The 24791-nt window shown below is 51.5% G+C and overlaps 1 protein-coding gene across 1 annotated transcript in view; it reads left to right on the top strand.

The window, feature by feature from the left end:
* Window positions 1-757: 757 nt before the first annotated feature.
* The window catches only part of GPC4 (glypican 4), a 71413-nt gene continuing 47379 nt past the window's right edge, over window positions 758-24791 (top strand). Inside the window, exon 1 of the mRNA XM_052813638.1 lies at window positions 758-1133. Within this exon, the coding sequence (XP_052669598.1) occupies window positions 773-1133 (361 nt within the window). The 5' untranslated portion in view covers window positions 758-772. The remainder of the gene's footprint in view (window positions 1134-24791) is intronic.

The following is a 24791-nucleotide window of genomic DNA, read 5'->3' as shown; positions in this document are numbered from 1 at the left end:
AAGAGAAGCAAGCAGCAATTGTTGGACTTAAAACCCCGGTTGAAGGGTTTAGCGGGGCTTGGTTACACCTATGCATGTATCTGTGCGCAGGGCCAGGGTACGAAGGAGGAAGAGTGGCTGGAGCATCTTGGTGTCTGTGCTCCTGAGGCCTCTCTCCTGCCAAACTTTTGGAAACAGAAGATCGGTGGAAAAATATGGGCGGTTTTGACGAGTCTTTCATGCACGTAGTTCAAACCTGCCACAGCGATGTCAAAAGTCATCAGCTTAGTTGAACCTATCAAACCTGGAGCAGAGCTGAACCATCCACAGCTCCAGTCAAGGCAGAACAGCCAGCCCAGCCCTCTCCAACCCCTACCCGGGAGCTTCTCTTTCCCTCGCGGGGCACTCGGGAGCTAGGGATGGATGGGAGCGTGGATGCCGGCTGGGAACTCCCCACGGCCGGGGGATGCTCAGACCCGGCTCCGGGCTGCCGGGGCTGGCGGGGACTCGGCTGCGGGCAAGAGCCGGGGGCGGCGGGCGCGGGCCGGGCTCTCCGCGGGAGGCGGCCCCGGGAGGGGGGGGGGGGCGCCCGCCCGGGGCCAGCCCGGCGGCGGAGAGGACGGGCGGGTGGGCAGCCCCGGGCTCCGCTCCGCCTCGCTGGGCGGGCGGATCCCAGCTCCTGATTTTCCCGGGGGCTGCGGAGGCTTGTCCCGGCCCTGCGCGATCCTGCTTGGCTGCCGCCCTCCCCGCCTCCCTCCTCCTCCTCCTCCTCCTCCTCCTCCACCACCACCCCATGTGCTTCCTGCCGGGCCAAGTTTGCAGAGCGCCGCCGCACGCCGGGCCAGCGGAGCGGAGCCGCAGCGGAGCGGGGTGCACGGCAGCGGGCGCGGCTCCTGCGCGGCGCGGCGGGGCAGGCTCGGCGGAGGGCCGGCTCCGGCCTCGGGGCGCTCTCGCCCGGCCCCGGCGGCCCCTGCCCGCCCGCACCATGCCGCGGCGGCGCGGCTGCCTGCCGCCCCTTCTCTGCACTTTAGCCGCCCTCAGCCTGCCGCTGCTGCTGGCCGCCGAGCCCCGCGCCAAAAGTTGCTCCGAAGTGCGGAGGCTCTACGCCGCCAAGGGCTTCAGCCAGAGCGAAGCGCCCAGCCACGAGATCAGCGGTGAGTCGCGATCGTCGCCGCCGCCTTTGTGCGCGCTCGGCCCGGCCCCGCGGAGCGCGGGGTGCCCGCCCGGCTCTCTCCCCCCCCCCCCCCCCCCGGCCCGGCTCCCCCACCCCCCCGCAGCGCGGGGCAACGGCCCGGCGCGGGGCGCGCTGCCCGGCGGGCCTCCCCGGAGCTCGGCTCGGAGCGCCCGGCAAGGCTGGGTTCGCCTCCCCGGAGCTCGGCGCTTATCCTGCCTCGCCTGGCCGGGGGTGCGCGGTAGGACCCGGCGCGCTCGGCCCGGGCCGCCCGCCCCTTCCCGGTGCCGGGGCGGCGGGCGGGACCGCGCCTGTTGCCGGCTCCGCTCCCCGCCGCTCGGCCGGCCGTCTGCGCGGCGGCGGAGCGGGCGCTGCCCGCCCTTGGGCTGCCTTTCTCCCCGGCGGGCGAGCGCGGCGGCGGCGGGCGGCCCCGTCCCGCCCCAGGTGCCGCTCGCCCGGCGGCTTGCTGGCGAAGGGACGGAGAAATGGTTTCTTCCCCCCCCCCCCCTTTTTTTTTTTTCTTTCTTTCTTTCTTCCCTCCACCTTAGTCCCGAGGCACTTGTGCATCCAGGGGACAGGAGTGCTCGCAGCCGGCAGCAGTAGGAAATGGTAGCTAATGTGCTCACACCCAAAACATTTTATTCTTTTTGTTTCATCCTTCATCTCCCTCCCAGGGCCGCTGCTTTTATTTCCCCTTCTGAATGACCTACTGGACCGCATTCTCTGCGGAACAAAGGAAGTGCCTTTTTAGCTGGAATCCTCGGAGACCACCAAGGACTCCAGCTCATGCACTGCAATTTCGCACTACTTTCAACAATAACAAAAATGCATGACTGAATGGCTCAAAAATGTGGAGTGTTAGAGGCATTCATTTTGGTCTAGGACACTGTCACAACACAGACAGACCCCAAGTAAATACCTTTAGAGGGCTAAGATAGAAGCTGGGGGTAATCTTTGCCATTGCTGTGCCCTCCAGATATGCATACATTATCCTTTTCACTGACGAAACTAAAATGATTTCAGTCGGTTGCGCTTTTATATTGTCAGACTAATGATATGCGTTTAGCCTACATCTGTTTGAATAAAATTGCAGGCCCGTTTACTTCTCCAAGAAATATTTTAATGAGAAACGTCTGACTGGTTGCAGTTAAAATACTCTCTCCCCTTCACCCTCCCTGCTTTGTAAAATGGTCTCTAATAAATAGGCTTGGATTTGATTTGAGTCCAGCCCTCATCGGTGTAGGATCAGGATGTGAGCAGGCTTCCTCATGGGTCCGGTATTGGAAGGTTTGACCTAGTCCTTATTTTATATATTGTTGTTTAAGATAACTTGGTGAGTGTTGGAGGATGTGCGGAGTAGATCGTGCTGACGGGGCTTCCATTTGGGGTTCTAAAGCTGTTGTTGGTTTGACCCTGTGCTTTTGAAAGAAGGGGTCAGAGAAATGTGATGAGCAAGGTAAGATTACTTGACAAAAGAAGGGCATTCTGCAATGACACACTGAAAATATCGGCTGGGTTATGTCGCTGTTCCAGGGGTGCGGGGAGTCTGCGTCTGGCCTCGCGTGGAAAGCAACAGGTCTTGCAAAGTTACGTTTTAAACGTCATTCTGCTCTTTGGGGTGTTTCAGAGAGGATGGTGCAAGTCTTTAAAGGAGGTGTGCTGTGTACGGCTTTAAAGCGTGGTGTACCTCAAGCGCGACTGCACTTAAAATTAAACGTTGAGTGGGGTGCTACACCTGCTGCAGTTTCACATTCCCCTTGTGAATTCATGTGGTTTTGGCGTGTGTCGTGCTTAGAGGCTCCGGATCTTCCCTCTTGCCGCTCAGCTGGTGTATGCAGACTGGCAGACGGTAACCACTTGTCCCACTGCAGGTTTTTAACCTTCTGTGCCTGTGGTGCTTCACCTGCCGCTGCCTTTGTGGGGTCAGCACAGGGAACAGCTTTGCCGTGGGCTGGGTGGGAAATGTCACGCGTGATAACGCCGGAGGCTGAGGTCTGACACCAGGGCGAAAAGGTCTGCGGTGCGTATTGCGTCTCGAAAAATGAGTCACTTGCCAAACCTTTGATTTCAGTTGGTGTTTCAGGTGTGTTTTCCTTCAGGTGGGTAGGTGGATTGGAAAGGCAGTTACCTGGGAGCCTGGCTAATCGGTGAGAACGAGATAAATGTGTGTGGGAAAGAGCTGTGTGTTTGGACGAGTATTCCATTGGGGTGATGGTGGAAACTGGTGATTTCTGCTTGGTAGCACCTCTCTGCTCACTAAACTGTGGTGGAGAACAGGTTGGAGAGGGTTCAATAGGCTGTAATGCTGATGGGATAATGTGTGGAAACATGGTTGTTACTGGCATGAACTCGAGTCTGAAGTCCATCAAGTTCTTTAGATTTTTGTACCGGTTTGGTGGATTGTGCTTTATTCTCCCATTCTCTTACAGAATTGCTTTAGATCACAGTGCACAGACAGAAACTTTCTAGCACCTTTACAAAAAGGTGTCCTAAATGCTGTGGCAAATTAGTTTCTCTAAGTGTAGTGACTTCTTTCCTGTCAGCGATTACTGATCCTACAAAACATTGGCCTTGAATTGTCAAAGTGAAGCAGCTGGGTGGCGTGGGCAGATGTGCCCCTGCGCTTGGGCTGTGTGACAGCAAGTGAAACGGATCCTCACCCGATAGGCACGGGAGTCATTTGGGGTTTAGCAGCATCTCACGTGGACTTTTTTGCCACATTTACATTCTGGAGCAGTGGGTGTGTACAACTTTTCTTTTTTCTTTCAAGCAAATGCCCATTCCAGCAATCTTTTTATCTGTATCATTGCTATTTCAGTCACATTAAAAGGCTATTCCTTGTCCATAATTACCCAGCAGTTCAATTTAATATTTGTTTAGACCAGGTTTAGGACGTAATTAGAACATGCGTAAATGGCAGGTTATATCTCGCTGAAGTACATAAGCATTTCTGAAAGACGTGTGCAGCTGGCCAACTCATTGCTTGCTTGATAAGAGGTGTAAAATGTGTTATTTGTAGTGTGGAACATATAGAAATAGTTTCCTTTTATGTTAACTTGCTGTTAGAGGTGTAAAGACAGACTACTGCTATAAATCTGCATGGAAGCATTTCATAAGTCACGGCCCTTTGGTGCTGCCTTGTATCTGAGTGACCTTTGGTAGCTTCTGCACCTATAGACCTATGATGTATATGTTGCAAAGCTCAGGGCAGCGGTGGGGTGCAGTCTTGGTGCTGTTGCTGGAGAGATCAGTGCTTGTGTAGAGCTGATATAGATGGTTGGTTTGTGAAACTTCACTCTTAATAACGTCTAGGTAGTAGCTGGTGTGGGGAGAGCATCAGCCTGTAACTACTTTTAGGATGACTTTAAAAGTTTCCCGAGGAAAGGGCACATCTTGGGATGGACTCAGTCCTACAGCCTGTAGCTGCTCACTGTGTTCAAACGCTACCCAGAAAGTATCGTTCCTTATTGAACCCACGTGTCTCTGGGCTGTGGTGGTGATGGAGCAAAACTCCCTGCGAGTGACCATCTGTGGGGACTGCTTACCCCGGTTGGGCTGGTGTGGCTGCAGAACAGAATGCAAAGTGAGCTGGTGTCAGTGGCATCCGGAGACCCACAGTAGGTGGCTGTGATTTAAAAACAAAAAAGCCCAAGATTTCTTTCAAGAGGCTCCTTCTTGCCCTCAGGTGTTAAACGGATGGAAATTCCTTCCCTTTTCCTGCTAATTGGAAGAAATAGATGTTTCTTTTCCTGGATTGAAAAGAGGTGGGGGGGGAATCTTGCCTGTTGGTGGAAAGCATTGTCAGTTAACCTGCAAATTTCCTGCAGAAGCGTAATGCCTTCCCTCGCTGGCACTGCTGTCCTGATTTTGTGGTGGCATGGAGGCAGGCTCGAGTGGAAGATGCTCTGCTGGGGAGCACAGAGCGAGCCTGGAGCCTGCCTTTGCAGGGAGCTGGGTACAAGCAGTACTCTGTGGTCAGTCTTAGTGGAGATGCTCGATGTGATCTTTGTCTCTATTTAAACTGAATAAATGGAATAGCTGCATTTATTTGTTGGGAGCTGTGGAGAACAGTTCTTTCACTGTGACAGGGGAAATCACTTGGCTCTTGATTTTTGGACTCATGGGATTTTGCCCAAAGTAACTTTGGCAGGGGTGCCCCGACGTCCTGCTGCTCGCTCGTCCCCGGCGTGTTTATGGTTGTCAGCCGGGTGCCGATGTCAGCCGACCCAGGTGTGCCGCCTTGGTTGATCAGGAAGGCTGCTTTGTTGGCATTGCTGTTTTATGTATAAAGTTCAGCAGACGCTTTTTTAGTTTTTCACGTGCTTCTCCTCCATGCGGCCTCTTCCAACCGAGAAACGGATTCTGGATCTCGTCCAGGACTGTGTTACTCGTGCTGTCTGGCACTGCTGAGCCTGTTGCAGTCGGTTTGCACAAGACAGCTCCTGGGCTCGCTGGCGTGTGAGAAGTACCAGATAACGCCTGGTCCTCCTTGCCATCCGTTTGAAGGTGTGGAGCTACCTGTCCACCAGCTGTTGCTGTTTGCAATGACTCTTGTCCAGCAAAGGCAGTGGTCCTTGGTGGGCAAGGTGGTTTCTCCTGCCCGGCGTGCATTAACGGAGCGATCGCCTGACCACCCGTGGGTGGGGAAGCGACTGTCGGAGAACGTCCTCGCGGCGAACGCAAGTGCTGGCATGGAAAAGTGAATGAGAGAATCGCTTGAAGTATTTTTAGCTGCCTCTAATGTCATTTAGCAACTGGAAACAGCGGGAGGGGGGAGCTGGCAGCATGCAAGTTGCCCACAGGCCACCGGCGAGCACCCCGGCGTCCGGCGCTGGCGGCTGCGTGGCTCGGGGAGGGTTGGCAAGAGCCGGCGGCGGCCCCCGGCTGAGTCACGGCTCCGGCCGCCGCTCGCATGGGACTCTGCTTTCTCTCTGTAAATCTGCAGCGCGGGGTTTTGTTCGACTGCAGCAGCGCGCCGTGTCCTAGCAGCCGGCAGCGTGAAGCATGTGGTTAGCAGCAACTGCTTGCAGTGGTCCGGGCTGAGTGGGAGTATCGTTTTCCTTGGCAGACACTTCATAGAAAGTTCTGTTTTTTCTGCCAGAATAAGCAGTCATTACATTCCATACAATTCATAGTCAAATTATTATCTATTGTTAAAATTGCCTTAATTATCAGATGTTTCCTTAGACATGTAGCTGTTTTTTAAGAGGCTGAATAGACGTGTGTACATTGTGCAGGAGGCCTGAGCTGCACAATGTTTTCAGTACTGTTTTGTAGTTTCAGGGAGATTTTCTGTGGCTTTCGTATGTCAACAGACTTTTTATTCTCGTTGAAACAGCAGCAGAGCAAGGCCGACACGGCAGCGTGGCACTGGGTTTGCCTTGAGTCTCTGCCTCTCCCCTCTGCCATGGCATTTATCCTTGATACCTGCGGAGCCGAGGAAGTTCAGGCTGAAGCATCGCTGCTGCATGCGAGCAATAGGTGTGAGATGGCTCTGATGGGAGAGTGTCCCAGACAAGCATCTTCTGTCTTGGAGGTGCAGGTAGTGTCTGCCCAGCAGGGCTGGGACCTCTGTCAGGAGGCTGGAAGGGTCCCAGTTTATTTGAGGTGGTGATGTCCATGGTCTTAGCCTGCTCTGTGGTGTTGGCTGGTGGCTCGTGCAGACCCCACCATCCTGGTTATGTGCGATAGGTTGCCGACCCTGGGAGCGTTCTGGAGCCTGTGTGGATGGAGAAGGCTGCCAGCGCTTCTCGAGAGCTGTCGGATGCATGTTCCTCGCCTCCCATCCCCTCCACCCATAGCCGTTCCCCTGATAAGCAAAGGGGTGCTCACCACAGGACTTCTACAGATGTGCATGTGTGTGTCGAGTTGCAAGGGCTCAATCCTTCATATCTCCCTCCTGGTCTCCTCCCCAAACCACAGGATGGAGCATCAGGATTACCCCATCTGCTCCAAATCCTTTGCCTCCTCCCAGAAGAGGAGCGACCCTCTTGGACTGATTCCTTGCTTTTGTTCTGCTTTTTGGGGGGGGGGGGGGGGAGGATGGAGGGACAAGGAAATTCTTGTTAGCCAAAGAGGTCAGGGTGTGCGTCTCCTCCCCAGTGGCCGGGGGCTGAGAGTGGGCTGCCAGCTCCGGTCTCCGGGGCAATAACCTCCTCGCATTCCTCACATTCCTCCTGCTTTCTCTTTCTTTTGAGATTATGAAGATAACTTCCTTCTCCCATTGCAAAGCAATGCCAGGGCCCGGCAAAACTCTTAAATTTCCCTCTTGCTCCCTAAATTACCTTGTGTGCTCCAAGATGCCCCATAGCAAGCCCCTCTGGTGGCCTGGAAGGGGCAGTTTGTGCTGTTCACTGGGATTTGTGCATCTTGGGAAGAAAGCTGCTTGCTGCTTGTATTATTTTTTTTTTAATTGCCAAGCATTTTAATTAAAAGCGAACGACTTTGTTGTAGCCCGTCTTACCTGCTTCCTGGTTTGTTAAAGGTTTTCCTTAGTGTTTTATGAAACTATTTTGCCTTTCTAGCAGAGATTTGGGGCTGTCTGTGTTGTTTGGTTTTTTTTTGCCCACTCAGCGTGCCTGCGGCCCCATGGAGGCTGTGGCTGAAGCGCTGTGATTGTTCTGGGGCATTTTCTTCTTGTTTTACATCTTTCTGGTCCGGGAAAGGCACTGGGATAAAAGCAGCATGTTGGGAAGAGGGGAGCTGGTGAGGACACGTCGGAGGCTTTGCGTGCGTGGGGCTGGAGGCAGCCATGTGGGCTGTCAGCAGGCTTTGCCCCTGTGAGGATGCAGCTGTGATGGTTTTCTTAGGACGGTGTTTTCTGTTTGCTAACGGCCATGGCCGGTGCAGGTGTCTTCCCCACCAGTTTGTGCCTTGTGGTCCAGCATGTCTTGTGTTCCCCGTGGGTCCTGGGAGGGGGGCGGGATGGGATGGGGAAGGGGTGGTAAAGTGCTGGCAAAGCGCGGTGCTTGAAAGGATGGAGACGGTGCTTAAAAAGTGTGTGTGTGGGTACCTCCCGGGTGGGATCGGCCTTCCTTAAGGGCTGCCCAGTGTTGATTTTAATGTGAAATTAGGATTGTAGTGCCTCTTTCCCAACGTAAAACATTGCCTGATTGCTCCCCCCCTCCCCACCCCCCAAAAAAACCACTCTTAGAAATACTTCTCTTTTTTTGTTCATCTTTTAAGCAAAAAACCCCCATCTGTTCATTTCCAGACTTTCTACTCGGATTTTCTGTGATTTATGCATTTGGTGGCTGATGGACTTGGACATGTGTGAGTTCGACGTGAGGGACTCCTCACTCGGCTATTTTGGTGTAGGAAAGGTACATGGTCAGCAGAGAGGAGCTGCCCTGAATGAAGGATTTTGAAGGAGTATTTCTCTTAACGTTTCCAATTTAAAAGTTGAGAATTGTCTGGATTTTAAGCAAATTCAGATGGGAGCAAACAATGATGAAATGTTTAAAATATGTTTCAACATTTTTGTGGGAATAGGAACTGTTCTTATACAGGCAAGGCTGCAGCTTTCGGGAGGTGAAAATATGTGGCCCTTACACATTGTCAGCATTGTTGCTGCTTTTGGTTTTTTCCTCCTTTTTTTTAAAAATGCTCATAGGAAATTGGCTTTGGTAATTGAGTTTCTACAGAACCACAACATCCAATAGCTGTTCCTTTCCAGGGGTCACACTTAGGTTAGTTTAAGTAATGTGCAGTCAGTTTAACCTCTTGTGGTTTGTAGTGCTATTCTAGAAATTACTGGTGATTTGGGGTGTGTTAGAGTAACAAGTTCACAGGAAAACCCCAAATGTCAGGGTGTCTGGTTTTCGGAGAGCTCTGACCGCTCGCCCTGTGAAAACCGGGCACCTCGTGGTACGTCCCTCAAAGGGATGTGCTCGCATCGTAAAATGTAGTTAAAGCCTTTATGGCCCGTTGACTTTCCTTTTGAAAGAAGCCGAAATAACCCTTGGTGAATTGTTCACCTACGTTGACTTACAACATCCTCCTGCTTCGAAGCAGGGTGCAGAGCCCGTGCTGGATGCTCGGCGTTGGGTCGGATCGCCCCGTGTGGCTGGTCCCCTGGCAGTGGCTCTGATGGAGGAGCAGTGCCCCGGACCCCCAAATCCCCCAGGGTTTAGGGGATTTGCTGGCAGCGGAGGGCCAGCTTTAAGAAATTAGGAGCTGGGGCTTGAGCTTGGTAGCATTGACAGTTTGGTATAAAAAGCTCTGTGTTGCAGGCTGCGATGACAGGGGGTGATAAATCACTCTTGGCTGGTGCTACAGGTTCTAATAATGGTGTTTTAAAAAGATTACATGGGTTTTAATACAAACTTTTTGCTTCTTTGTACTCTCCTCTTTTTAAAGAGTGGAGCCTGTTTTGATTCAGCATTCTTGGAACATAAAGACGGAGCCAGGATTTTTCCTGGGCTGAAATGCAGTTTTTTGCTTCTCCTACAAACACAAGGATCTTGTTGGAGTGTCTTTATAGCCAACTGTCCTCTTTACAAGGGATCTTGCTTGCTTGTTTGTTTTAAAGGTAACTTTGTCCCCTGGAAGATTAAAGAGCAGGCAGCTTTGCCCAGCTCTGGTGGGTGCTATTAGAAAAAAATTTGTGATAGGGAGAGATTTTGCATGATAGCAATAAAGGGGAAAAATAACCTCCTGCAGCCTCTCTGGCTTTCTTTGACCTGTTCCCATGAGAGGACAGGGCATTTATGTGACCAAAGAAACCAGCACAATTATGAGCCTGATGGAAAATAATTCCCTTGCCAGGTACGCATGGGCACCCAGGCAGGCTTTACCTTTCCTCCGAGTAGTGCCAGGTGGATTTTTTTTTTTTTTTTGCCCACCTGCCAACCTTTGGGTTTCTAAAGCGTGGTAGCTGGCAGTTTTGAGGCAGCACAGGGTGCCCGGTGGGACAAGGCGGTGAGGCATCAGTGGCAATGCCCCCCCTGCCAGGGCAGAGGCACTGGGAGCAGGCAGCTGTCAGAACCCTGGTGTGAAGATCAGAGGTCAGAGCTGTGCCAGTGGCTTGGTTTGGACTGGACGAAAACAAACAGGCTTCCTCCTGAGTTTTGGCTCGGTTGAGAGACGGAGCTGAGGGTGCCATAGGACCGTATGCTTTTCTTCTTGGTGGGGGGGGCAAATGGCTTTGATAGCGACTGCTAATGATTCAGTGCTGTTTACATAATAATTGTGGTTCCCTTCCATTAGCTCTCATAATGAGATTGCTTTCTTCTAGTGCAATCGCTCGCTGGTTCGGTTTTACGCGCCTCTGCCTCCCTGCTCCCTGAGCGCGGCAGCGGGCTCGCACTGGGGCAAGGAGGCGGTGCGAGGGCTTTAAGTCTGGCCTGGCCTCCCTTCCCCGGCTCCAGGCGTGGAAGAAAGCTCACAACTTGTCATTGCAAAGGAGAGGAGGCGAAGGGAGCTTGTATCGCTGGGACGACTTCTGAAAGACCCAGGTGGCAGTTTGGAGCATCATAGCATCTTAGCGGAGTTGGGTTTAAATCCGTTTTGGGTGATATCTCAGTACAGTGCTCATCTTTGTACTAAAAACTCTTGGGTTTAGTTACCTGCAAGGAAGGGAATCCACTGACCTGCTTCCACAGGGAGAAAGAAGCCAGGTCCTTTCACCTCTGAGATCCACCGTATCAGAAGCACTCATCTGTGACGGTCGCTGTGCATCATGGATATTGTTTGTGTATACGAAACTACTGGATTAACCGCTGCAGCCTAACCTTGATACGGTACTTGTTTGCTTCCCGTGTCTGAGTAATTGTGAACAGTGGCGTTGCTGTACGACAGGCTGCCAGCGCCTGCCTCCCGCAGCATCCCGCCGTCTGAGCAGTGGTGCTGAGAAACTGCCGGGTAGCGCCGGGGGATAACACCCACCACTGAGCTCTTATTAAATAAATAATGCCACTGGAAGGAGAATGCAATAGCCTGAGCGCTACCTTTTGAAAAGGTAAGGTTGGGTGTTGTTTTGTGGTTGGTTTTTTTTTGTTGTTGTTTGGTTTTTTTTCCATTTTAGCTTAATAGCAGGTGCGTTATGGTTTCAGAGCAGCTCTGATGGCAAAGCTGAGTGCCCGCAGGCAGTGCACGGCCGGCATATCCAACCCTGCGGGCACAGCGCTGCTCTGGAGCAGGATGAGTCCCCACGGGGCCATGGGTGCTTGCCTGGTGGGTACCGTTGGGAGGGTGGGGGGCTGCGTGTGTGGCTTTGCAGATGCCTTTTGCCTGTCTCGGGGGATACACACCCTCTCCCCTTTGGCTGCAAGTGACCATTTCTTTAGAAATACGCCCCAAATGAGTTGGTGCCAGTGGTAGATTAAGGGCTTGGCTGCTGGAGGGAGGGCCTGAGCACAGGATGAGTTGATTTTCTTCTCCTTTGTAAAGAAAACAGAAGTCTTTTGGGGGGTTGGGGAAGTGGCAGTGCTTTCAGCCACGTGGCTTCTGCTAATTAACGTGAGTTAATTGGGGCTGGTTGGAGAGCCGTGGCTTGGTGGCTAGAGGAGGCTCGAAGGGACGGGGCTCAGGGCTGTTTCTGCCCCGTTGAATCCAGCCCACCAAAGGGATGCGGACACCCCTGTGGCAGGCGCCTAGCTAGCAAAACTCCGCATAACTCAGCCCTCCGCTTTATTAAAGGCTCCTTTATACCACTTTTTTTTGCCGTAACCCCCATGAGAACAGCCAGCCTTTTCAGCAGCCTGAAACCTCCCTTACCGGGAAGGCTTCCGCGCGGGGAACAGCCTGGCTGGCATGGTGCTGCTCCAGACCAGCCCCGAAGCTGCTTTGAAAATATGGTCTGCAAACGGGCGAGGGTGCCGGGCGAACCTGGCGCTCCCGGCCAGCCTTGCCGAAACCAGGGATGGGTCCGCTCGCCAACCAGCCAGCTCAATAGGATACTGAAAAATAGTTGTGGCGAGTAGGGGTTAATTTCTAGGTATCAAAATATGCACAGAAGGTTAAACGAGACTTCCTCCTTGTCAATGAATTACGGCTTTAAAATATTTGCATTCTTTCCTGAAAGATTTAGGAATAATTATATAGCACTCAGGGGCAAGGCATTGCCAGATAAACTTAACAACTCTATAATTTGTACTCGAGGCAGGGTTTCCTGTAAATGATAGCTTTGTTTAATTTTACAATACTGCTTCCAAATGTTTGCCGGGTACGAATTGCCAGCTAAACTGGACTTGTGAATCTGGAAGAGTATTTATTTGTTTGTTATTGCAGACGATAAAAGCTGCTGTATTAGGCTAAAACTTGGCATCTCCTTTACAACTTCTAGGCATCCTTCCCCAGGCAGGTTTGGTGGGGTGGGCAGCTGAAGTAGGGTGCAAGCAGCTTTCCAACTTCTCCGTACAAAATCCCTGAGCTGCTCTAGGATCTTCTCCTGCTCTGCCTTTCTTTTTCTGGGGTTGGGAAAGGAACGCTGCAGTCACAACGCACATACTTTATTTCCATTACTCAAAGCCGGAGTCATGCATAGTTACAGCCAAAGACACTTCAGCAGCTCTGGGGATAACAAGATAGCTGACAGACTGGAATGTGGATTTATCAGGGGTAAAAACTGGCAAAATTCCTTATTTCTGATTCTTCTTTTTAAATAGGCCCTTCATGCTCCTGCTACATGAGCCCACTGTGAGTTTTAACCCTTTGTGTTCTCCCAGCTGGATCCAGGGATGTACGCTGGGGCCGCCTGTGTGTCTTCTGGGATTGAATTGCTCGGTCCTACTTAGTTCCTAGGCGCTGTTTTTAAACTGCGAAGCTCTTCCAGAAATGTTTTCAATGGCTTTTTATTTTAAAGTGCCAGCCTTTGCACCAGATGTGTGTCAGAGTGACCACAGAATGTAAATTTTACTGTATGTTGCCTTTGGACTGGCAGTTTGGGAGACTACCGGGCAGTTAACATAGGAGGATTGTGCCATGAAATCCGCTTCCTTGGGATTTGATTCATATTAATTTCTTTCAGAGCAAATCTCTTTATTGGCTTCTGTTACATTTTGATGTAGAGCTACTTTTCCTGTGCCTTTGTTAGGACCTGGAAATATTTATATTGCTATGCGAAATAGGTCATCTTCAGCTCTATGGCTTGTCAGTAATATATCTATTTTAATATTCTGAGACATTAAGCAATTTCTTTTTGGGGAAACAAGTTATGGCAGAAGCAGCACACTTGGAAGTTAAATAGATTAAGTGAAATCCCTCAGTTACAGGAGCTAGGTTCAGAAGACAAGTCAAGCTGTTTAGTAAGAGTTTCAAGTTAAAATTTAACCTTTTCCAAATCTTCTGTGAGCAGCTTGTGGTGCAGCAAGACCTGCCTGGTGCCAGCCCAGTGCGGGAGCCTGGGGAGAGGGCTGTGACGTGGCTGTCTGCGGGGTGGGTGGATTTGGAGCTGGTGGTTGTGCCTGTGGTTGTGCGTCTCGACCGGCGGAGAATGAAGAGAATTTCACTTTTATTATTGGAAAAGGAAAGGATTGCTCAAGGATTGCAAAACACTTTGTTTTGGAAAAAATGTCATTGTTTGAAAATAGCATGAGAGCAGGAGGGGGGCTGTCCCTAAGCCTGCAGCAGTTTCGAACATGTTCTTCTTACCTGGGGGCTCAGGTGAAGCTTCAAGACTTCAGTATTAGCTTGGACTTTTGTCCCGGGGTGTCCAGGCTGGAAGGCTATACTTCTCCTATCCCTGCCTTTCCCTTTGGTGATGAAGGATAGGAAACTTTTTTCTTTTTTTTTTTTTTTTTTTTTTTAAGAGGGAGTAGAGTTTTAAAAAAAAAAAAAAAGTCTTGACTGGTGGGTGGAAACACATGGCTGGCTGCACTGAAAGCACTTGAAACCTGGTCGTGGTCAGCACTTGGGCTCTCATGGGAGAGTTGCTGACTCCTGGTTTTCTGCCCTCTGTATGCTTTCTGCCCTGTCCCTGCATTTATCTCCTTGGCTGAGCCCCAGGCACGCCGATTTGAACCAGCATGGCCCCTCAACGCTTTGCTTGTCTGGATGCTTCTTGGCCTCTTTTATCCCAGTGCATCTACAGGACAGGTTCATCCCCACAGTGGGAAGCTGCTCTGGTCGCAGCCCAGTCACCCACTGGAGACCCCCAGCCCAGGCGGGAATGCCACCGACGGCAGCCCTTGCACTAAAGCCTCATCCCAGCCCTGCTAGCATCGCTTCGTGACGCCTGCGGGTTGCTAAATGCCTCCCGGCTGCAGGGACTGCCCATCTCTCCTCTGGGCTTTTTTTAGCTGCAAACTTTATATAGAGTGTTTTTGCTGACAGAGGGTGCCAGGACAGCACAGCAGCGGCTGTGGGGAGGGCGAGAGCCCCTCTCCCTGCTTGGGAAGGACTAACACAACTGGTAAATGCATCCCATCCTTCTAATCACCCATCCCCTCCCTGGGGCTCGCAGCCCGCTGGGGGCTCTTAACCTTCCTGCCGGTGGATTTCGATGGTACCGCCTGGGAGGTGGATGGCAAAGGTCCTGTTTGCACTCACTCCTCCCCCCAGGTTGCTCAGGGCCGTGCTTAAAAAGACAAAATAAACCTCTTTGATGCCTGCCAGCAGAAGCCTCCGTGCAATTGTCCCCTGGTACGATAACGTGCTTTCAACCGGGCGTGTTGTTTTTCCACCCCACCGAAGCTGTTTGCACAAGCCCAGCTGCTGTGCACAAGAGGGGATCAAAATTTGGGTCTGCAGGTGGAGTGTCTCTGTGATACCCGGCGCTGAGGTCTCTCAAACTTGCTTTTCCAAAAATACCTAGAGAAGATGTGACCGTGTGTTGGCTTGGGGGGAGGAGACCTTTCTGGGTGGTGTAGGGTCTGTTGCTGGCTGCAGGGCAGATCCCAGCTTCGGGTCCCTTCACAGGCTGGGGAAGGGTTTCTCCAAAAGCAGAGGCAGGACCTAAGCGGCTCGGCTTGCGTGAGTGGCATGAGCCATCCAACGTGTGGGATGGGCAAAGCCACCTCAGATGTGGGGAGGGAGAGGTGCCGTGTTCCTGTGCAGAGCAGGACTGAGAAGGCATGTGCCTGCACGGTGAAACGTGTTTGGAAGGAGGGTAGGGAAACCAAAAAGGTGGTCTCGTTGTAAAAGGCTGAAATGGTCTCCTGTGCCCTCCGGCCCTCCTTGCAGGCGGTTGTCCTCTGTGGCTTTGTCCTTCATCTGGGACGCTGCTGTCCCTCCCGGGACGATTCTGCTCAAACAGACTTGGCGGCGCAGAAGCTGGCTTGCAAGTTGTTGAAAAGATGTTGAGATTTATCTATGCTAATGTGAGGAGGAGGAGGAGTGCCTGTGTGAACCTGCTGGCAGATAAGGCTGGTGTTCACAGCTGTGCCGAGGAGAGCGGCGTAGATAGGGCATCCTGGAGAGGGGGAGAAGGAGGAATTTTTAATTTTGTGATATCCTTATCTTAATCCTTTCTCCTCTCTCTCCCACTCCCCTCCTTGCCTCTTCCAGGGTAGGCTAAACTACTCAGCCTCGCCTTTTTCACAAATGCTGGCAGGCTGCTAGTTCCAGGCCTGGGGAATACATTGGGAGTCTGTTCCAGCAGCGGGATGGGTTTTCGGACGTAGGTCGCGTTTTGCTGGCTGAGCACAGTGCGCTGCTTGTGTGAGCTGGGTGGCTTCTGCAACAGATGCCCGGGCTGTTAAAAAAGTAAAGCTTGGTGGGAGTAGCCAGGAAGGGCTTAAAAGCACCTTTTTTCAGGTAAAAATCTTATTTACAAACTCAGGTGTGGTCTTAGCTCTGAGGTGCGTTGTCTAAGGGGAGATAAAACTGAGACGTGGGAGGTGTAGGGGATGGTTCCGACCGTCGCCGGTGCTCCCGTCCCAGCACTGCTGCTCCCAGTAAATGCCCCCAGGTGAGGAGGCAGCGATCCCGGCATTGGGCTCTGCCACGGTGGCATCTCCCGGCGGGCGCCCTGCCTGCCATGCCCGGGGTAAGGCAGAGCTGGGGTTGGTGCCTCCCGACTCTCTGGGGCCTGGAAGGGGTCTGCTCCCCTTTTTTTTTTCAGGGGGGCTAAACCCGGGGCTGTGCCGCTTGCTGGAGGGAAGATTTCCACTGGCAGTTTCTCCCTTTCCTCCCTGGCTCTTAGCTGCCTGTGGCGGCCCAATTTTGGGGGTGTTTCAAAGGTCTTGGAAAAGTAGCGCCTTGGGTTTTTTGGCGCTGGACTTCCCCTGTCTCCTGTTGTACCGCTTATTTGCCTTTCTCCATGCAATGCTTCAGGCCCAGCTGTGTGCTTTTTTGGAGGTTTGTCTTATTTACATGAACAGTTCTCAAAGTTCAGCTGAAAAGCAGCTTTTCTTCCTGGGAACAGCCAGGAACCGCTAGTGTGTGATCTTTGTGTATAAAGTTGCCTTTCTCTGCTTATAAACAGTGGCCCTAGGATGGATGTGCGGTGGACCTGTTTAGATTTAAACCTGACCCACCTCCTTGTTTTCAGTGCTGGCATCCCCGTTGAGCAACATGTTCTTTCGTGCCTTTTGCAATAACACGTGGTGTGAGTTTTTTAACCTTTAAAATTGGAAAGTCATGTCAAATTGTGGTGTCCTGCTGCAGAAAGCGTATGATTTTTTTTTTTTTTTTTTAATTTTCTCCCCTGCCCCCAATATCATGTACACAGATTGCTCATTAATTTCCCGTGCAGCCTTTCTTCTGATGGCCTGGCAAGCCAGGACTTGATAGCCGCAGGGAGCCCGTCGCGATAGCGGCTGGTAGCTTTGACTGTGGGAGGGGGTGAGCTGGGAAGCACACGTGCGTGCCTTGGTCCTCCGGCTGCGGTGGAAGAGTTGCCACGAGATCAAGCTCTGCTGGCCGTCCCTCCCAGAGCCCTTCATCTGGGCTTGTTTCCCCAACCTCATCTGGGCTTGTTTCCCCAACCCTGGTTTGCATCAGATTGACGCGAGCTAATTATATCTGAAACCCCTTTAACTGGTGCCTCTTTCTGGTCCAGCTGAAATTGGGAAATGTTTCTAGAGTCATGAGCAGAGGGAAGACGTGGGGCAGAGCAGCGTCACCTTCCTGGGAAGGCAGGCTGGAGCGAGGGGCTGGCAGCATCGCTGGGGTCACTGATGGAGCAGGAAAAGCCTTTGTGTGCTTTTGTGGGCAAGGCTGAAAAACGCAGCGTGCCACAGACTTGCTGCTTTACTGGGTATTCGTAGTGTGCAGCTTCATAGTGAGATGTCGGGTGGGTTCCTGCAGGTAAACTCATAATTGGGTTGTGGCTGTGATGTTCTGGAGAAGCATCTTTGGGTTGATGGCAGTGGTTCCTCCGGCCTCCTACTCTGTAAAGCTGCTCTGCAATGGGAAGTTCCCAGCTGAAGTACTGGGCCCAAAACTGGCTTGCTGTGGAAAGGCCTTTGCCTGTGTCCAGGCTGAGAAGGTCGTCCTGTGCTGAGCTAAACTGGGGGGACAACCAGGGAGCTGCAAGCGTGGAGCGGCGCGAGTGCTCTGCCTTCCCTTTGGTGCCAAAACGGTCTCTGTGTTGCTATGAAAATGTCTTGTGGAAAACTTCCCGCTTATAACTGAAATCTCATTTACGTCCACCCAGGACCTGCTCTTGGACTGAATTTTTTCTAAGCAAATGAGACTTTTTGGTCCTTGGGTGGGGGGGAAATAACTGTTCCAACAACTTGCAGCCCTCCCGCCCTCAGGGAGATGGTAGCTGGGAGCCAGTGGAAGTTTCTGGCGGAGGAGATGGTTTGTTCGGCAGGAGCGGCATAGGGCTGCATGGGGCTGTGATGGGTTAACCCTGGCTGGACGCCAGGTGCCCATCAGAGCTGTTCTATCACTCCCCCTCCTTCTCAGCTGGACAGGGGAGAGAAAATATAACAAAGAGCTTGTGGGTCGAGATAAGGATAGGAGAGATCACTCACCAGTTACCGTCACGGGCAAAACAGACTCAGTTTGGGGAAAAATTAACTTGATTTATTACAAATCAACCGGAGTAGGGTAATGAGAAATAAAACCAAATCTCAGAACACCTTCCCTCCACCCCTCCCTTCTTCCCGGGCACAACTTCACTCCTGGATACTCTACCAACCCCCCAGCGGCACAGGGGGACGGGGATGGGGTTTACGGTCAGTTCATCACATGTTATTTTCTGCCGCTTCATCCTCCTCAGGGGCAGGACTCATCACACTCTTCCCCTGCTCCAGCGTGGGGTCCCACCCACGGGAGACAGTCCTCCACGAACTTCTCCAACGTGGGTCCTTCCCACGGGCTGCAGTTCTTCACGAACTGCTCCAGCATGGGTCCTTTCCACGGCGTGCAGTCCTTCAGGCACAGACTGCTCCAGCGTGGGTCCCCCACGGGGTCACAAGTCCTGCCAGAAAACCTGCTCCGTGGGCTCCTCTCTCCACAGATCCGCAGGTCCTGCCAGGAGCCTGCTCCAGCGCGGGGTTCCCACGGGGTCACAGCCTCCTTCGGGAACCCACCTGCTCTGGCGTGGGGTCCTCCCCGGGCTGCAGGTGGAGATCTGCTCCACCGTGGACCTCCATGGACTGCAGGGGGACAGCCTGCCTCACCGTGGTCTTCCTCACGGGCTGCAAGGGGAATCTCTGCTCCGGCGCCTGGAGCATCTCCTCCCCTCCTTCTTCACTGACCTGGGGGTCTGCAGGGTTGTTTCTCTTACATGTTCTCACTCCTCTCTCCGGCTGCAGAATACCGCCGTCCCAACTTTTTTTCCTTCTTAAAAATGTTATCACAGAGGCGTTACCACTATCGCTGATTGGCTCGGCCTTGGCCGGTGGCGGGTCTGTCTTAGAGCCGGCTGGTATGGGCTCTCTCGAACACAGGGGAAGCTTCCAGCAGCTTCTTACAGAAGCCACCCCTGTAACCCCCCCCGCTACCAAAACCTTGCCACACAAAACCAATACAGGGGCATTAGATAGCATAGCTCTCTCAAACTGTCTTAGTTTGTGAGGCCTCTAAAAATTAATTTTTGGGGGGAGCCACAGTTGCCTATATTGCAAGCTTCAGACTACTGCCTATGTGTGTGCTTCCACAGACCCCTCCAGTCGCCCCCAGACCGCAGACCACAAACTGAATATGAAATGCTTAATAAGAGCCAAACTGTCTTGAAAAAATGTGTGGATGCAAAATGCATTTGAAAATCTGGCCTTTTGTGTATCTTTTTCTGAAGTCTCTTAACCTGCTCTAAATTCTTAAGTTATCTGCACTGTTACTCTGCTTGGCAAGCTCTGCAGGCAGGGGAAGGGCTTATTAATGTGGGTTTTCACATAGATAAATGTGGTTGTGAAGTACTATTGACACATGGAAATATTGGTGGATGCTTAAAGAAGAATCAGCTGCTTTGTGATAGCTCTGCGCCAGTTCCTTCGTTTGAATATCTTTACAAAACCCAGTTGTAGCAAAGCACGTTGTAAGAAAAGGATGCATATTTCTGTGGCTTAAAAAGAAGGAAAATCAAACCCCAAACCACACACCCCTCCTTAGTAGAAGTTTTGCGCACATCGGAAACAAAGACATCAGCATTTGCTTGTCAGAGCTAATAAAGTTTGCTTGGATCTTAATTTTTCTGCTTGATTTCACAAAGTAATTGAAACTTCCTTTTTGCTGCAAGCTTTTTTTTTTTCCTGCCCTTTTTTTTTTTTTTTTTAAATATTCTTAAAAGAACATCTTTTGGTCAGTGACTTGATGGAGTTTTGCTCAGAAGGCAGGCATGGTTCGAGCGCACTGAGTGACTGGTCAGTCAAAGCTTGTAGGACAAATTACTTGCGTCTGCAAGTCATTCCTCCAAGTTGAAAACCACCTAGACCAAATAAACCTTGAACTAGAGGTTTTATAGGAGCTTTTGAGTACGTAAGTGAAGCTTTTGTAATCGCAGTGATCTGATAAAACCTTAAAAACCAGGGTTGCCATAAAGAAAATAGTAGCTCCACTTGAGGTGATAAAACCCACATCAGGAGGCAGCAAGCAAAGCTTACCAGATGACCTGGGAAACAGCAAATAGTCCCCGCTCCAGAGGAGAGGACGCCAAACTGCCGGTGTCATACCCTTGCCGTGGGGGGGATACGCCAAAAAAAGTTCATTTAAGAGCAAAACCAGCGGCTTTTGAAGAAGGAGCATCCTCCAGCTCACATTTGCAATTGCATGACTATGGTGTCTTGCTGCCTGCCTCCCGGCCGGCTCGGCGCAGGAAGTTTTAGAGGTTAGGATAAGGAGGGGCCCGGGTAATTGAAAGCAAACAAACAGCGAAGACAAAAAAAGAAACATAAAACAGCAAACCCAAAGCCACAAATACAAAACAGACTTTCCAGATTGATTAGTTCAAATTTGTTTATTTGAAGTCCCAAAAGTTCGCATCATCGCTCTTTCGGGGTGTCTCTCAAATTTGGCAATATGTTAACCATGTGTTTTCAGATCAGCTTTTCACAAGAAAGACCCTGGTTTTTGGTGTGTTGGTGTTGCCTTAAACTTTAAATTGAAAGGAGGGTGGCAGGCTCCAAAGACTTAATTTGTAGTCTTGACATGCAGGTGCTGCTCTTGAGCGAATTGCGCTCTGTAAAACTTTTGTTTCGTGGAGGATTTTCCTTGGGTGTGTTAAAGAGTACTGAGCGGTAAGACATGTTACCGATCACTTTTTTCCATGTCCCTGCTGGAAACAGGTTTAGGAATACTGATGCGCTTACTGCCTTTGGGAATCAGTGGAGACCTGATAAAGTCTGGTTTTACTTTTGGTTTTCGGGGTGTTTCGGACTGGAAGGTGTTTCCTACCTTCAGTAACAGATTAATAGTGCAGCTGTAATATATATATATTTTTTTTTACAGATTTGGCTTAAACACCCCCAAGCCCCCAGACAGAGGAATTACAGCTCCAGCCTATTAACTGTTGGCCATTAATGAGTCAGGTCTAAATGCCTTGATTGTGCCTGAGATTTCTAAGCTGAATCCTTTGCATAATATTAGTATGGCAAGAATGCCTCCCAAGGACAAGCAGTAGCTTCCCAGCGCTTTCGCCGTTCCTCTCCAGGAAGGAGTGAGTACGTTTTGGGTTGCGCTGATACCATCTCGTGCCTTGGTGCTATCAAAGCGAGTGGAAGCTCCCCGCCGCTCCGGCAGCCTGGCTCTGATGTTCTCTCACATCCAGGCGCATTGTTTATCTTTAACCAAGGCTTGGATGAACTTCCAAAATAAATTAATGTAGTAGCCCAACTCGGTCTGCTTTGGCGGAGGTTTTCTGGAGTGACTCAAACTTTATAAATATGAAAGTAGCTAGACTTCAAACGCTGCTTTTGGACCAAGTTTTAATAGTTGTCTCCTAAAGCAGCAAAGGCCAACCTTTCCTGGAAGAAGATCTTTATTTTTTTCTATTTAACTCCCCTCCCCCTTTCTCTTTTCATCTGCACCCTTCATTCACGTCTGCCTTCCTGATTAAGAACTAATCAGTGAAGATAGATTAGTCCGGGAGCGTTGCAGCCCCTGGGACCAGTGCAGCTCTGGCAGGTCATGAGCTGGGAGGCACCGTGGGGTCACCGTCACCGCCGCTGCGGCGGAGGAGGCTGGCTGAGCCGCGCTCGAGTGCACGGAGGAATGCGGTAACAGGATTTAAAGGAAACGTACAAAACTAACGAGGATTAAGGCTAATTGTCCTACGAGGGGCGGCAGGACGTGGCCATGCGGGGAGCGACTCTGTTCTACACGGGGAAAGTCTGGCAGTTAGGGTCTGTTCGTGGAGGACTTGGGTAGGTTTGGGTTGGTTTAGTCACTGCATGGAGAAATGGAAAATAGTGGATTGGAAAAAAAAAAAAAAAAAAAAAAGTTGAGTTCTTCCTTAAAGACTTCAAGGCTGTTGGAGCAAATATTTCTGCAGTTGGTGGGAAATATCCTACAAATGAATGATTCTCGCCATGCCTGGGCTCTGTTTTTGCTGGCATTGCACAACTGTCGCTTTGTGCAGGGAGCTGACGTCCCCCAACTGCTGAACGCTCATCCTGGGGCTGAGCTGAGGCGGGTAGGAGGCCTCTTGCTGAAGGACTTTGCGTGCCAGCGAGCTTGTTTTGAGCAATGGCATGGTGCTGTCGGAGGTGTTTTGGGGACCTTGCCTCCTCTCGTAGGTCAGGCTGGTTACTCAGGTCTTGCAGAAAGGCCACGGGTATCCCTTGGCTTGAATAATGGGGGATTTGGGGAGTGAAGGCCCTCAGGGCTGGTCCTCAGCGAGCCAAAGTGGCGTGAAATGCTGGCTGGAGCCGACCGTCCGTCAAGTGGGACCTGAGAGACCTGGGCGGCCAGACCAAAAGAGTTAATCCCATTGTATTTCTGTGCTCTGGGGAAGATTTGTCCCCGCCTGGAAGAAAGCGAAGTTTGCATGTGGCCCAGCCGGAGGATGGAGGGACGATGCCCTTTGATGCCGCGGGTGCCAGCAGGACCCTCCGGGCTGGCAGCACACCGGCAAGGGCAGATGGGGCACGGGCATGGCTCCGGGTGGTCACCGGTGTACTGCTGGGTGAAAACTGATCCCTTCCACATCAGGCCTGAAAAGAACATTGCACCCGGTTGCTCTCATCTAAACGCTGGTGTCAGACCCTTAACAGCCTGGCAAACCCCTCGTTATTTGCCTCGGTGGCAAGGGAGGGGAACCGGTGGTGGCTGTGGGGTCTGCTGGGCAGGGTCGTGGGGCGGCACTTGCCCGTGGCTCTTGGCAGGTGTGGGTGGGCAACCTGCCCGAGTGAACTTGTTCTTCCTTGGCCCTCGGGTTTTAGCCGTTCCTGACAGAAGCAGTCCAAAGCTCACGGTTTTCTGTCTTGTGAGGTGCCTTTGGGGATGACGGGGATGTGCAGAGGCAGGGGAGGGTGCCCTGTTTCCTGGGATGAGCCGACTGTTAGATTATAGCTGGACTTTGCTACACCTGAACCCTTGAAGCTTTTCATCTGTTTATACTTTCAGTTACCAGAAGTCATAACTCCTGCCCCCAAAAACCCCCAAGCAAGTGATACTCTCGCAAATTGAGAAGACGGAGTGTTTCTCTTCAGTGCAGAGCTTTGGCTCGCTTCTGCTCGCCCCACCGAACGGGATTCCTGGGGGTCGGTGGCACCGGGTGCTGCGGTATGGGTGGCCGGGGGCACACGGGCGGCAGGAGGAAGGCGATGAGGAGTCGGTGCTCTGGTCCGAAGTCCAGGCTGCCTTTGCAGGGTGGGAAGTGAGCCGCGCTGTTGGCAGCTGCGTGGAGCAAGGGACTTGCGTGGGTTTTGCTGTCAAAGCAAGGTGGAGCAAGAGTAGACCTCCTGCCCGTGTAAACTAGGACTTTGGGTGGCCCTGGCTGGTCCTGGCTCTCTGCCGAGTCCCTGCATGCTGCTCGCTGTCCTCCCTGACCAAAACCACCCAAGGCAGGGTGAAGGAGTGTGTCCTTAGGGATGAAAAACATCATCCTGCTACTTTCCAGATATTTGCGTGTTTATTTGTACACTGCCCTTCAATATAGTTGTTTGCAGCTTGGTGTTGTGTTTTGGGTTTTTGTGTTTTGTTTCCCCCCTCTCCTTTCCCTCCCTTCTGTGTAAAGTTGGTCTCAGAATTGCAGCAGGTTCTGCAGTGCCTATTTTGGATCCCGCAATAGAGAATTAATCTCTCTGGAAGTTAATTAACATCACTCTTGCGTTCCAATTTATAGATTAGATTATTGTTTGTATAAAGCCCGGGATATTTTTTTAATTTTATTTTAAGTTGAAAACAGGAAATTGTGGCTGAATTTCATGAGCTTTGCTTCTTATTTAAGGAATTAAAAACATCTTTAGGTTTTGGGGCTTTTTTAAATTTTTGCTTGGGTCATAGTTGCCAGTTCACATGCCCTTTAGTACTTTTATTCCTGCTGGTGTGCTTTTAACACATGGAAATGGTAGCTCCACTTTGTGCGATAGCGCATGCTTGTTTTTGCTTTTGCAAGCAGGAGAACTTCACTTCTGTCGAGCCCCTGCGTAGCTGGCGACATCGGAAGGGTGGGATGTTCGGAGGGGCTGACTGCACAGCCACGGCACCAGTGCCTTGGGACAGTGGTCCTTGCCTTGAAATGTGCCGGTGCCACCATTTGGGAGAGCTGTGGCTTTCTCTGGTTGTTCAGCTCTCAACTGGGGAGATCTCTGTCAGACAGAGTGCCTCCACAAAACCATGAACACCTTCTTTTGAGGTTTTTTTGGTCATTTGTTTGGGTTTTTTCCAAATAAAGCACGATCCCCAGGATCACTAGGGCTGTATGACCTCAAAACGTTGCTGAAGCTTTCAGGGGTCATCTACTGCCAAATCTGGGACTCGCCAGCAGATGACCAGTCTGCTGGCACAAATAGGTGAGTCTGGGTGCATCTCACAAGAAACTACTGTGTGGCTCTGAAACATGTTTTTGTGCATTGACACTGGAATCAGCTAGGTTTGAAAAGGAATAGAAAAAAAAAAAAAATTACTGGAAAAGTGGTTGCCAGCGGCGTACTCCTGCTTCTCCTGCCTGTCCGTGTGTGGTGCCTTCCTGCACCGGCGAGCATCCCGGGAGGTGCCCGGTGGAGGGTCTGGGGAGCACAGAGGGAGAGAGGCCAAAAGCAGAGGGAGAAAATGTTGTTAAGAGGGAAAAAATATTCCAGTACGAATGACAGTGTTTGTGGCAGAATCCATTTTGGTTAAAAGTTGCTTTTTTGGCAAATAGCCCAAA

This window comes from Harpia harpyja, chromosome 18 (genome assembly GCF_026419915.1).
Source record: "Harpia harpyja isolate bHarHar1 chromosome 18, bHarHar1 primary haplotype, whole genome shotgun sequence".
NCBI lineage: Eukaryota > Metazoa > Chordata > Aves > Accipitriformes > Accipitridae > Harpia > Harpia harpyja.
This window is presented reverse-complemented; position numbering and strand designations above follow the sequence as displayed.